This window comes from Galeopterus variegatus, unplaced genomic scaffold, assembly GCF_000696425.1.
Source record: "Galeopterus variegatus unplaced genomic scaffold, G_variegatus-3.0.2 Scaffold1799, whole genome shotgun sequence".
NCBI classification, from domain to species: domain Eukaryota; kingdom Metazoa; phylum Chordata; class Mammalia; order Dermoptera; family Cynocephalidae; genus Galeopterus; species Galeopterus variegatus.
Window position 1 is genome coordinate 264,602 of NW_007727910.1, and position 14,967 is coordinate 279,568.

At 46.7% G+C, this 14,967-nt stretch overlaps 1 protein-coding gene across 1 annotated transcript; it reads right to left on the reverse strand.

Annotated features, from left to right (window-relative positions):
- Positions 1-1,418: 1,418 nt before the first annotated feature.
- On the reverse strand, positions 1,419-2,876 carry NUPR1 (nuclear protein, transcriptional regulator, 1). The gene is made up of 3 exons (XM_008579036.1): positions 2,547-2,876; positions 2,063-2,212; positions 1,419-1,725 (listed from the first exon to the last, which is right to left on the reverse strand). The coding sequence occupies exons 1-2, from the start codon at positions 2,659-2,661 to the stop codon at positions 2,076-2,078; spliced, it is 252 nt and encodes an 83-aa protein (XP_008577258.1). The 5' UTR covers positions 2,662-2,876; the 3' UTR covers positions 1,419-1,725; positions 2,063-2,075.
- Positions 2,877-14,967: the final 12,091 nt, after the last annotated feature.

Genomic DNA, 14,967 nt, shown 5'->3' on the forward strand with positions numbered 1-14,967 from the left:
CCAAGGCCAGACCTACAGGTTTTCTCCCCGACTTCTGTTGAGACCCTGCCCCATACGGGAAGTGTTTCCTGCTAATTTCTCCCACTATTCACTCTCTGCTGCCTCCTTTAATAGTAAAACCCTGCCCTCGCCCAAGCTTTGGCTACCACATGGCTAAGCAGCTAAATACTACATTTTCCAACTTTCTCTGGTAGTTGGGCGTGGCCACCATACGGGAAGTGTTTCCTGCTAATTTCTCCCACTATTCACTCTCTGCTGCCTCCTTTAATAATAAAACCCTGCCCTCGCCCAAGCTTTGGCTACCACATGGCTAAGCAGCTAAATACTACATTTTCCAACTTTCTCTGGTAGTTGGGCGTGGCCATGTGACTAAATCCTGAGCAGATGTGATGTGTTCTACTTTTAGGCTACGCCCTTAGAAATGAATAGGTGTGGCCTCCTCAGGTCTCTTCTGCCCTCCCTCTCCACACACTGAGATGCAAGTGTGATGGCTGGTGCTGGAGCCGCTATCTTGGACCTCAAAGTGGAAGCCATGTTTTCAGGGTGGTGGAACAATGAGCTAAAAGTAGCTGGAATCCCCAACACAATGAAATTGACATTTTAGCCCAGGAGTACTTACTCTTGGGGGTGTTATGTGAGAGAGAAATAACTATCCTGTTTTGTTTGATTCTTCATTATGGCAGCCCAAACCTACATCTCAATCAATACATCCTCTTAGCTCCAATCTGCACTCTAACCAACTGAGTCAACCAGCCAGTTCAATCACACTTCTTATTTGCCCCCACATTCTTCTCAAACTCTGGTCCTGAGATTGATAACACTGGGTAAGAATCCTCCTCCCCCATCTGACCTCCCTGAGCCCAATCCTGGCAGTCACCTTGGCATGGGGACCTTGTACAAGAGGACAATAAGTATCCTTGCACGTGAGCCTAGAGTAACTTACGGTAAGTCCCTTAATGCTTTAAATCTCGGTTTGGGGGCTGACTGGTTAGCTCAGCTGGTTAGAACACAGCCTTGTAACACCAAAGTCAAGGGTTTGGATCCCTGTACCAGTCAGCCACCAAGAAAAATGCGGTTTTATGTGAACATGATATAATCAAAAAGAATGAATAGGAGCCAAGTAGGGGTTTGTTTCATGGGCAGGTTTGCAAAGAAACAGAGGAAGTTCCTCTGCACCCCATAAGAGACCACCAAAACATATGCACCCAAACACATGCATATAAAACGGAAAAACAAAAAGACATGCTCACAGCATAGGCCACCAAAGACGCAGAAACACACCCCATGCCAGAACACACACCAAATGCAAACACACATACTGTGCTCTTACTGGTTCATACAAATGCAGACACATGCAGGCAGAAACATGCCCAAACAAACACACACATCAGCGAGCAAGGATAAAAGCACACATGAGCTGCAGCTGCTGAACTTTCTGTTTATTGTTGCTGCCACCCTGGGGGAGCTCTGGTTTCTTTGGGGGTCTTTCTTTTTGGTGGGTACCTTCCTGACTCTTGCCTCTCCATTCCCTGCCTCTTGCTCCCCATCTTGCTCCTTTGCTGGGGCTGGAGGTGCTTCATTGGTGGCCCCTTGGAGCCTCAGTCAGGTGGGGTAAGTCCCAGGGGTGGGGTGGACAGCAAGCAGGCCTTGGTCCTGCTCCCAGGTCCTAATTCCTCCGTGGTCCTGTCTCCATTGCTGCGTGTGGTATCCGTGGTCTGGCTTCATCTGGGGGGTGGGGGAAAGAGAGGTGGTAAAAGGGACAGAGACCTGAGTTCCAATTCTGCCTCTCCTACTCCCTTGCTCTGTGACCCCAGAGAAGGACCCAGCCCTCTCTGGCCTCAGTTTCCCTCTCTATAAACCAAATTTCCCTCCAACTGGAAAGGCTCTGTTTTCCCCTTTTGCTCTGGTCACCAGGAAATTCAAAGTCAAACATATGTCTCATTTTATTCCATGTCGATACGATGGTTTCTGATTCCTCCTCCCCACGCAACCGCACATGTTCAGGCCTCTGCTTTGGAGGCAGAGGCACCTCCACTGGACGTCTGGGTCCCCGACTCCTTACCTCCAGCTCCGTCTCAGCGCTGTGCCCCTCGCTTTTTCCTCTCTGAATTCTGGAGCTTGGTCACTAGCTTCCTCTCGTGCCCGCCAGGGCTGGGGCGATTGGTGTTGGCAGCAGCTTCTCTCTTGGTGCGGCCTTTCCGGCCTCTGCCTCCTGGTGAGCAGGGCAGGAGTCAGAGGTGAGGTGGGCAGGGGCAGGATGGGGCACCTCAGAGGAGAGGCAGGTGGTGGGGTGGTGCAGATAGAAAGAGCAGGGAGACTGGGGACTGTCACCACAGAACTCTGGGACAGTCACAATCCTGCCAGCTGTTTCCCCATCTGTGCGTGTGTGTGAGGCCCCAGGGCTGAGGAAGACCATGCTCAGGGGATGAGGAGTTTGAAGGGGGGAATTTGAGGGGTCAAGGAACAGGTTGGGGAGAAGTCCAAGGCAGGGTCTTGGTTGGGGGTGGGGGGTGCCAGCACCAGGAAGGTGGCAGCGCAGGCCTCACCCAGGCACGAGTGGGCCATGCTGTAGAGGTCATATTCATCCAGGCTGGGGTCCTCGTCCTCTGGGCCCGGGGGCTGCAGAGAGGGGCTGGCTGCTTGAGGGAAGGTGGCCTTCATGTCTGACTTTCTCTCACTGACTCTCGTCTTCTAAAGCTTTGTTTGCATCTGGTTTCCTGACCAAGCACCTCCCCTCCCAGTGCACTCGCCCCAAATTATAAGACTGTGTCTCCTCCTCAGACGCAGTCTGGCTCCAGCCCCTCAGGCCCTGTCTGATGCAATCTGGCCCTTTCCCAGAACTCAGCCCAGTAAACACCAGTCATGAGAGAGAGAAAGCGTGGTCCTGTGAGTGCCAGCCCCCCTTGTCGTCGCCTTCCTCTCAGCCAGGCTCGCCCAGCTGGGTGTTTTTCCACAGAGGAGATCCCCGCCCCTCAGGGAGGAGGGAACAGGCAGGGTCTGGGCATAAACAGTCCTTGGGATTGTGGCCAACGGGGACCAGAGGGCCTCACCTGGGCAGACATTCCTGCCCATCCCCCACCCTCTGCCACACGCTCCTCCTGGGCCTGGGGTCGTGGCCACACAGCTGACCCCTCATCCCAATCTGGCTCAGATTCAGGACTTTGGTGGCAGAATATGGAGTGAAGAAGGAGGGGGGAGGAGATATTAGCACACAACATGCCAGGTGAGTGGTTCCACCCCTGTCACACTGGACACCTCTTCTTTATAAGAAACATCTTGAGGGCTGGCCAGTTTGCTCGCTTGATTACAGCGTGGTGTTGGTAATACCAAGGTCAAGGGTTTGGATCCCCATACTGGCCAGCCACAAAAAAAGAAAAAAAAGAAACATCTTGGAAAGCCCCATTAATGTGCCGAAGTGGGGTTGTTAGGTAATCTCCCTCCCCGCAGAGGGAGGCTGGCAGAGTGGCCAAGAGTGCAGATTCTGGAGCCGGATGCCTTGGATTCAAGCCTCTGATCCACTGCTTCCTATGTGACCTTGGCCAAGTCACTTCACCTCTCTGTGCCTCAGTTTCCTCCTCTGTAAAACAAGGGTGATAATAATTGTACCTACCTCCTAGAGCTGAGAGGATCAAATGAGATTACCCACGGAAAAGCATTTGTAACAGTGCCCAGTACAGTGTAAGCACTACATGAGGGTTAGTCACATAGTTTCAAAAAAACTCAATATAAGGTCCTCACTGTAAGATAGAGACATACAAAATTTAATTTATAACAAAATAAGTATTTCAAAACACGGATACTCAGGTAGAAACTAAGAGGTAAACGGATGTTTGTACCTATTTAATATAAATTCGTGTACATTGAACAGGAATTAGTATGAATTTCAAGTTCAGATAAGAAGCCCATGAAAATGGAACAGTCCACTCTTGCCTGATGGATCTGAACCATGTGACTCACATTGGCCCAGAGAGGACACAGTCTCACTTGCCCACTCGTGTTTTATCTGCCCTGCTGTCTCAGGGCAGGGAGACAGGCCGACAAAACATTCCATGTGTTTTTTCAAAATTCTGGTTTCCAACAAGGCAGGACCTTCTCGGCCCAGGCCAGATGTTAATTCTCTGGTCACACCCCTACTTTGCTGTGAGCTATTGAAACACTGTTCTGTCTAATGTAACCTAAACCCCATCCTCCCCCTGAACCCTCTAAGAACCCAGCCTTGTTCTCTGTTTAACATGAAGCTGCGTTTCTTCTGTGTTTCTCCCTTGCTTGAGCCAGAATTAAATTTAACTTTTGTGTTCTAGATTTGGATGATTTCTGAGTTCTTTAACACCCAGAAAATGAAAGGGATGACAGAAGGACACTTGAGTAAAAACAGAGTTGGGATAATAATAACAGACCAGGTGGTAAGAGAAAGAGGAAAATAATCTTAATTTAAACAGATTAAAAAAATTTTTTAAATAAAAAAATAAATTTTATACCCCATGAATACACATAATCAATAAAGAGAAACAAACAAAAAGCCAATAATCCCTGTATAGACCTGCTGCCAAAAGAAAAAAAAAAGTGGTGGGCCTTACCACTGAGTGTAGTACAAACTAATTCCTCTATCGAATTGCGGGTTGGGATTTATGTTCTAGGCTCAGGTTATCATAAATAAGTTTTTTACCTTCATAAATATCTAGCAGGATAGTGAAATGTTGTGCAGGATGTGGGACAATACTGTGTGGGACTGTCCTGCCCTTTTCTGTGCCCTCTCCTATGATTGTCACAACCAAAAACACCCCCACAAATTCTCAAGATGCCCCCTAGTGGGCAGCACCGGCCCAGTCGAGGAACAGGTGTTCCACGCATTCACCTCGGCCACCAGGCCTCCCTGGTTACTAGTTGAGAGGTCACTAGCACACTTCCGAATTTCAGTTTGCTCATCTGTAAGGGGGGACAAAGAGAGCACCCATATGTGAAAGGGCTTAGCACAGAGCCAGATACATGGTGTAGTTATCCCCCATTCTTCACAGAAGGGAAACTGAAGCTCAGAGATTGTCTTGCTCAAGGTCATGCTGCTGGCGAGTGGTGAAGAATTCTTCCACATGGTCTGCCTGTCCCCAGTGCCAGGGCTCACTCTAAGTTAGCATGGCTGGCCAAGCACTGCTCTGGCCATGGCTTGCCTGCTCTGTGTGCAGACACCCCTGTTAGGGATTCCTCTCTCCCTTCCTCCTTCCTTCTCCAAAAGTTACTAGTGCTGGCTTTGGACCAGGCCCAGAGCTGAGGACACAGAGAACTAACTGCACATGACCTGCATTGTCTGGAAGCTCTGTGCAATGGACGAGGCGGGTCTCCAGCATATCAGTTCACTTTCCTATTCAAAATATCACACAGGCCTCCAGGTATCCTTACTCTCATTACCCTGATTTTATTTTACTTTCTTCATAGCATTCAGGTATTGCTAACTGAGAGTATCGTTTGTATTTCAGAAATAGACTAACACAGATGGCCAGATAAAACACAATAGTAGAAAAATCTAGTATAATAAATTTTATTACTGGAAGTGTCCATAAAGACCAGCAAATCTAACTGCATTTAACAGAATACGAAAGTAAGGACCAGAGAGGCTAGCATTCTCCATTCTATAAATGTTTAGGGTACTAACCCTGTACCAGGCATTTGCTTAGTGCCGGGACTATAAAAGTAAACAGAACACAGAACCTGTACTCTAGGAGCTCATAGGATAGTGGATGATAGTGTCCAACAAGCAGGAAATAGTCACAAAGCACAATAAGTATATGAGAAAAATATGTTCAAGCTGCAAGTTGTGCCTCATCCAGGCTTGGAAGCCACACCCTGAGAAGGTCGTGTGTTAGCTGATAGCAAGGATGGGCAGATAGACCAGGACGTCACGGAACAGTGTCCCAGGAAGGCCAAAGGGAAAGAGAACACAGTGCACTTGGTTAACCAAAGGAGTTAGAGTACAAGAAAATTCTAGTCCTGGATTTAAGAGGCGGTAGCTTCCTGACTCATAGTTCAGTGCTATTTTAAAAATACTACCTGTCTCTCTGGATCTATTGGCAAGTATGTGGTAATTCAGCACATATATCAATACTCTTATATGAGAAAAAGAGGAAACACCCACGGCTCGTGCTTACCTAGGTGGAGACATTCAAATTTTCCAAAGTGTGTTGCTTAAAATGTCTCTTTATTTATTTATTTTTTAAAAAATGACCGGTAAGGGGATCTTAACCCTTGACTTTGGTGTTGCCAGCACCACGCTCGCCCAGTGAGCCAACCAGCCAGCCCTATATGGGATCCGAACCCACGGCCTTGGTGTTATCAGCACCGCACTCTCCCGAGTGAGCCACGGGCCGGCCCTAAAATACGAACCCACGGCCTTGGCGTTATCAGCACCGCACTCTCCCGAGTGAGCCACGGGCCGGCCCTAAAATATCTCTTTAGAGAAATAGTTATTTCATGGTACAGACTTACATTTAAACTAAAAAGTTTATATCAGTTGGGTCATGCCATAAAGCTCTTAAACCTGGAAGGGATTTTAAGGAAACATGGGGTTGGGGGCGGAGGGGTCGGCAGTGGGAGCAGTCCACCACCCCAGTGCAGGCAATAATGGGGTTCTTTTCTGTAGAGAACTTAATAATTAGGTGACCCAAATCATTCTGCTTTTTATTATCATTATCAATTGTCAACATGTCAGTTATAAAATAGCCTCCCTGCCAAGGCAAACTGCTCCTACAGAACCTTCGCCCCTTAGTACACTACTGTGGTTAGTATACACCTGCACATGCGTAAAAAATAGAGCCCAGCTAGGCTTCAGAAAGATCTAAGGGATCCACATTAGCCATCTGTTCAGCTCCTATTACCATAAACATTCTCCTCTCAATTTCGTTTTGTAAACATAGCTTGACTAGTCTAAACTGTACATACAAAAAAACCCATTAAGATATCTGTCTTCCTAAAATTATATTTAGCTCCAATGAAGATTCTCGTCTCAAGTCTCAAATCTGTTTCCAGCTGAGGCCACTGGGGTCTGAAGTCCGCTGCTGTCACCTCTGTGTTCACAGGTTCACCAGGAGTGGTCCTGGTCATCTCCGTTGGACCCTCTGGCACGTGCAGGGTGGGGTACGCGAAGGGCTTTAATGCCCAGCTGTTGGTCGAAAACCCCGGTGGGCAGCATCACACTGTAATTTTTGGTGAATGAAGACTTCCTGGACAAGATGACTATTCAGGTTTCATGCCATCTAGCTGCTTCTGTGTGTGGCCACTCCTGGACAGTGGCCAGATCCTGGGGCGCTCTGTGGGATACTGGTCTTCGAAGGTGGAGTTCTGAGGAAGGTCAAGAGGGTCCCAAGGGTGGGTCAGGTGATCTTTGAATTCTGCTTGGTGGCCTGTCCAATCTGAAACATCACACCGGGGCGATGTATTCAAGCAGTCTCCCTGCAGCGTATGAGTGCCTTCCTGGTGCCTGGCCCTATACGCGCCGGTAGGAGACCCGCTGCGCTATGGGTGCAGACTTGGCACCTGCCACTGCTGCGGCCCCCTGGCCCCCAGATGGCCAGGACCTCCCGCCGCATGGAGGGAAGCGCACCACGACGTCACTGTCCACCGCCCCGCCGCCCCCAGGGCTAGCGCGAGCCCACCACCGCCCAGGAGCTGGCGGCAGCACATCCATGTTGTTATTATTATTATTATATAAATGTTATTGTCTTTGTAAGAAAATTTATTTTAGTTATTGAAAATATGCACTGAGGCATGAGATGTGTACCAAACTCTCCATAGTGGTTATATCCAGACTGGGAAATGGAGAACTTTTATTTTCTGCGTTACTGATTCTAGATCTCTGCCACGTTCGACATTCTCACAATATGTATCTATTTTATATGCAGGAAAAATGGGCAATTTTTAAGAGTTAATGTGTAAAAAGAAAAGAAAAAGAAAAAAAAAAAAGGCAGAGAAGATGCGTTTCATCCCCTTCCTGCCTTGGACCCCATGCATACTATGCCACCTTCTGGTGGTGATAGGGTTTCTCCTGTATTCTTAGGGGACGAAAACCATTAAATTCTGAATAGTTACAATTCCTGCCCCTGCCTGCCACGGTAGGTGAGATCTGGAGGGTGAGCCTTTTGTTTTGCTCAAATGGGTGATGGGTGGGCATGAATTGGGAAAACCGAGATATGGGGGGCTGGCTTTACCTAGAAGGTGCCTAAAGTCACCATGCAAAACGACAACCCTGAAGGTGGAGAAAGCAAAGAGGAGGGAGAGATGTGAGCTTTGCCCTCAGCAGTGGGACTTGTGAAAGGAAGGATTTGTAAAGGGGATTGTTAGGAAGTTATGCTATGTGACTTACTCTTCAGTGTCCTCAAGAGACCTTCAGTCAAGATGCCTGTGACTGTTCAAGGATTTTTTGGAAAGGGATTTCAGATGTGATGCTCTGAGGGCATGCAATTTCAGGAGAGAGCAGAAAGGCCCAGATTTCTTTGCCATGTTGTGGCTTTCCCAGGCAGAGGGAGTGTTCTGGTTGACTCTACTCTTCAAAGTCTCCCCAAATGACTCGGTGGGCTCGTTTAGACCTCATTCTCTTGTGAATTGCATCAATGGGTGTCTATCCTGAGAGGTTGCTGACACAGTGGAACTTCTGGTCCTGCAAAACTGAGGACCAAATTTTACAGCAGCCACTCCACCAAGATGCTGCCTGCTCCATGGCCCTCCCTGAGCAGAGATAACACCTTCATTTGCTTTTACTTAACAAATAATTTATGTGATGTGCCAGGCATCCGGATAAATGCTAAAGATACAATGACAAGCACAAAAAATATGAGCCCGGCCTTCAGGGAGCTTATGATCTAAGAAGTGAAGGGTAGAAGAGACATAAATCAAATTGTTACAAACAAATGTAAAATTGTGACATTTATGTTGCTGTCACAATTACAGAGGTCTACATGGTGCTCTATTCCTCTATTATAATAGAGGAGATCTGAAGATGAACAGGAGTCACGGAGGTGAAGAAGAGAGGGGAATGTGCTCCTGGCAGCATTTGAGGAGGCCGGGGGGAGGAAGGACCTAAAGAGGACCAAGGAGGCTGAAGTGGACAGGCCGGGGGAGTGGCCTGGGAGAGAAGGAGGTGGCACAGGAGACAGGGATGCCAGGCCATGAATACATTTGCATTTTTAAAAGATCACTCTGGCTAGAATGGATGAGGGACACTATTTAAGAAGATATGACTCAGTTTCACTAGCAGATTTACGTCTCAGAGAAATCCTCACACAGGCCACGAGAGGACAGGAATGCATTGCTTGTGGTAGCCAGAAGCTGGAGGCAATTTAGAGGTCCATCATCATGGGTCCAAATAACTAATATGTGGGGCCAGCCCGTGGCTCACTTGGAAGAGTGCAGTGCTAATAACACCAAGGCCACGAGTTCGGATCCCTATATAGGGATGGCCAGTTAGCTCACTTGGGAGAGCGTGGTGCTGACAACATCAAGTCAAGGGTTAAGATCCCCTTACCGGTCATCTTTTTTTAAAAAAACAAACAAATAACTAATATATTGGTGCCTGCATTGAAATAGTGCATTGTTGTTCTAAGTTACAGGTTAGGTATACACACAACAAGGACAGGTCTTAAAAGTAGTGCCCAGTGGAAAAAATAAGAAATAGAATGGGGTTTATAGCACAATGCCATTTAAGTAGGTTTATAATACATGCACACTAAACACACGTTTTACAAGGACACTCCCACACACTGTTGGCAAAGGGATGAGGAATGGAGAAAAGGGTTAAAAGGATACAAGTATATAAAACAAGAGAGAGGCAGTACAGAGCTCAATGATGATAGTTTGCCATAAAGTAGAAATGGTTAACTCAACCTCAGCACCTGGCATTAAAAAATAGAAAGCTTTGGTCAGAACAAGGTGTTTTTGTTTGTTTGTTTGTTTGTTTTTTGTCTTTTTTGTGACTGGCCACACCACCGGGCTCAGCCAGTGAGTGCACCGGCCATCCCTATATAGGATCCGAACCCGCGGTGGGAGCGCTGCTGCACTCCCAGTGCCGCACTCTCCCGAGTGCACCACAGGGTCGGCCCTAGAACAAGGTGTTATAACACCACGGCCAAGGGTTCAGGTCCCTGTACCACACTCCCCAAGAAAAGAGAAGGAAAGAAAGCTTTTGCAGTTTAGGCAAGAGCAGAGGCACCTTCGACTAGGGAGGATGTGGTGGAGATGAAAAGTAGATAGATTGTGCTATATGAAAGAATACAAGCATTTTCAACAGTGCCTGATACATAGTAAAGTGCCCAACAAATATGTTTTTATATTGCAGACACTTAGTGGTGGATTGAATATGGGAAGGGAGGGAAAAGGGTGATGTCAAGGATAACCGCTGGGTGCTGGCTCAGGACACTGAGCTGAGTGGGGGTGGAGAAATGAAAACTGAAGACAGATTATTCTTTTGAGAAGTTTAGGTTTGAAGGGGGAAGACAGAGTTATACCTTACAGGCAGCCAACGCTCAAATACCTTTTCAAAAGTTAATCAAGTAATGCATACATGTTTATTGCAGAAAAATCATAAATTAGAAATAAATTTTAAAAACGCACAGTAAATCCTAAATCTCTCCTGATGAGCAACTAGGGTCGATATTTGACATTCAGGACAAACAGCTCCTAAGATCTTTACAAATGCAAAATTTGTGAAATCCCTTATAACATAATCTTCATAAAATGCAGGATGTAGAACTGAGACTGGGTAGATGGTTATGCCATTCATTGAGCCAGAGAACACAGAAAGAAATGCAAGCTTGATGGAAGAAAACAATGCGTGAAATTTGGCGCTGAAACAGTTTGTGTCGAAGTCTGAAATTCTCTAATGAACAGAAAAATATTGATGGCCTATTACGTGCCAGGCACTGTGCTAGGTACTGGGAACACACAGGTGAACAAAACAGATGATCCAGACTTCATAGAGCTTGCAAGTCTATCAAATAATCAACAAATAAACTTATAGTTGTGGGCTTTTGCAGGGGTTACATAAGAATACATATGTTCGGGCTGGCCCGTGGCTCACTCGGTAGAGTGCGGTGCTGATAACACCAAGGCCATGGGTTCGGATCCCATATAGGGATGGCCGGTTCACTTACTGGGTGAGTGTGGTGCTGACAACACCAAGTTAAGGGTTAAGATCCCCTTCCCGGTCATCTTAAAAAAAAAAAAAAAAAAAAGAATACATATGTTCATAAGAATACATAAGATACTAGGACGGCCTTCGATAAATACCATTGTAGCTAAATGTTTGCGTGTGCACATCCTTTTTATTTTTTTTTTCTTTTTTGTAACCGGTAAGGGGAATGCAACCCTTGGCTTGGTGTCGCCCGCACTGTGCTCAGCCAGTTAGTGCACTGGCCATCCCTATATAGGATCCGAACCTGCGGCAGGAGCACCACTGCGCTCCCAGCGCCGCACTCTCCCAAGTGAGCCATGGGGTCGGCCCTGCATGTGCACATCCTTAATACTTTCCTGAGAAAATTACCTAAAAAGCACGATTTCTCGGTCTGAAGATCTGCTTGTTTTTAATTTAAAAAAAAAAAAAAGACTTTATTATTTATTTATTTTTTTAATAAAGATGACTGGCAAGAGGATGTTAACCCTTGACTTGGTGTTGTCAGCACCACACTCTCCCAAGTGAGCTAACCGGCCATCCCTATATAGGGATCCGAACCCGTGGTCTTGGTGTTATCAGCACCGCACTCTCCCAAATGAGTCACGGGCCGGCCCTAGACTTTATTTTTTAGAGAAATTTTAGGTTCACAGCAAAATTGAGCAGAAAATACACAGTTCCCATATACCCCCTTGGCCCTCCTGCCCTCAACAATCTGCTTGCTTTTCGTTTCCTTTCTTTCTTTCTTCCCTCCCTCTCTCTCTCTTTCTTTCTTTTTGCTTTTTGTTTTAAATAGAGGCTTTGGAGGAATGGGAGAAGACACTGAAAACGCACGAGCACCCTGATTTATTAAATTAAGGTTCTGCTATTTTAAAGTAAAAACTACATTTCCCAAGGGGCAGCGCGGCACGTCGCAGAAGGACTGCGCATGCGCAGAGGGTCCTCCGCGCTCGACAAAGCCCATAGAAGGAAAAAAAGCGTGTGTGTTGCTCGTGGTTCCGCGAATCTTCGGACGCAAATGCGTTATCATCCGCGGGCTCTGAGAAAGCGCTGAAGGGGCGCGCCTGCTCCCACCGTCGCAGTTTCCAGCGCGAAGTGGCTGTTTCGCCCGAGACTCGGTAGGTGAGGATGGGTCCTGGCCAGGGACCTACGGAGAAGCGCGGGAATGAAGGGCCGCGGTCACTCCTTCGCGTCCCCGGCCTCGCTGAAGTGCCTCGCGAGGGGCGGTACGCACGCGCCCTGGGGGCAGGGGGCGGAGCTCGGGGAGGGAGGGCCCCGTGTGGAGGGGGTGTGCGCATGCGCCCTTCGCCCCGGGGCAAGGGTGGGAAACCGCTGCGCACTGGGCTAGGCTAGGGGACCGCACGTGGGGTATTCAGGCAGGTGCGAAAAGACGAGGACTGTGGATGGTCCCTGAACTCCAGCGCTTTTTATCATTTGCTCAAAATATGCCCATCTTAACAACAACAAAACAGCCTCCTTAATCCTCCACATACCTACAAGTAATCTCATATGCCAGCTCCCATTTGCAGCCTAAGGCTTCAGTCTGTACCCACTAGCACTTTTTATCCTCTGAGTCTTTTGGACCCGCTGCAGTCAGGCTTTGACCCCCACCACTCCACTGAAACGTCTCTGCCAAAGCCACGTTCAGTGTCAGGTTAGTTCTCAGTCCTCTAGAGGTATTGGATGCAGTGGGTCACTTCCCCTGCTTCACTTCGTTTGGCTTGCCGAAAGTTTTTTTCTTCTCCCCCCCCCTTAAAGATGACAGGTAAGGGACTCTTAACCCTTGACTTGGTGTTATCAGCACCACGCTCTCCCAAATGAGCGAACCAGCCATCCCCATCTAGGGATCTGAACCTGCAGCCTTGGTGTTATCAGCACCACACTCTCCCAAGTGAGCCACGGGCCAGCCCTGCACCTCCTCTTAAATGTCTAATGGGCAACTAAATGTGTCCAAAACTGAAATTTTGAGTTTTACCTTTCTTACACTGCACCTTCCCTAGTCTTCCCATTTTTCTAGTTTCTCAAGCCAAAAACCTTTAATTATTCTTGATGTCTTTTGCATCCCCCCTTTCCTCTTTCTTCATCAATCTGTTAGCACATATTTATCTTTGAGGCTTTCAAGTTTCGTTATTGGATGTCTAATTGTGGCTATTCTCTCTGGCACTTAGTAGGTCCTTTTTGCCTGAGAATTTGCTTTCAGTTTTTTTTTTTTTTTGACATTCTATCTTACTATGTATACACATTTATCCACTTATCTATTCTGTCTGTGTCTTCTTTAGTGCTTATTTCACTTACAAATAAGTAGATGGAACTATTTGTTTAATGTCTGTTTTCCTTTCTGGACTGTTTCCTAAGAGCAAGGCAGGGGCTGTTTGTCTCATTCACTGCTATATATCCTCATGTCTGGCACAGAGTAGGTGCTTCCTAAATGTTATTGAATGAGTGGATTTATAAAGGGAAAATACCTCTTCTCCATAGATGGGAAGTAGATAGTCTGGGTATGTTGGTAGTGACTGAATTATTTATGGGAATGGGGAGGAGAAGATGTTGAATAGCCCACCTCAAGAATTGCTGCAGTGTTTCTAAGCTGAAAGACTGTTTTAAGGGGCTTCCAGGATTCAATTCAGTTTGGCAATCCATTTTAAAGACTAGGTAGATGACAGGCCCTATGCTGGGAATATAAAGAAGAATAAAACTACACCTGTCTCTTAAGAGTTTGTAGTCTGGCAGGAGAAACAGATAAGTGAAACAATTAGTCTCTCGGTCTAAGTGTGACAGTGCAACCTCTCTTCTTCAAAGATGACACCTTCTAGCTGTGTTCCCACATAGTGGAAGGTGCCGTCTTTGAAGTAGAGAGCAAGACCTCGTGAGACACTGAATCTGCTGGTGCCTTAATCTTTGACCTCCTGGTCTTCAGAACTGTGAGCAGTAAACTTCCCTTATTTATAAATTACACAGTCTAGGGTATTTTGTTATATCAGCCTAAATGGACTAAGACAGAAATTGGTACCAGAAGTGGGGTGCTGCTGTAACAAATACCTGAAAATGTGGAAATGGCTTTGGAACTGGGTAACAGATAGAGGCTGGAAGATTTTTTTTTTAAATGACCAGTAAGGGGATCTTAACCCTTGACTTGGTGTTGTCGGTACCATGCTCATCCAGTGAGCTAACCGGCTATTCCTATATGGGATCCGAACCTGCGGCCTTGGTGTTGTCAGCACCACACTCTCCCGAGTGAGCCACGGGCTGGCCCCAGGTTGGAAGATTTTTGAGGTACATGCTATAAAAAACTTACCATGCCATGAACAGTGCATTAATGATGATTCTGGTGAGGGCTCAGAAGACGAGGAGAACTGTAGAGAATGCCTCAGTTTTAGAGATTATTTAAGAGGGTGTTAACTGAATGTTCATAGAAATGTGGACATTAAAGACCATTCTGATGAGGTCTCTGATGGAAAAGAGGAACATGTTATAGGAGACTAGAGGAAAGGTAATCCTTGTTATAAAGTGGCAAAGAACATGACTAAATTAAGTTCATATCCTAGTGCTTTGTGGAAGGTAGAACTTCTGAGCTATGAAATGGGCTATTTGGTGGAAGAAGTATCTAAGCAAAATGTTGATGATGTAGTATTGCTTCTTTGCTTGTAGTAAAATGTGAGAAGAGAGAAATGCATTAAAGACAGAATTTATAATCAAAAGGGAAGCATAACTTAAAGATTTGGAAAATTTTCTCTCTGGCCATGTTGTAAAGAGTGAAAAAAGATGTTTGAAGTGACTACCAAGGGTGTGGCAAGCCATCCTTTGGTAAGGAGATTAGT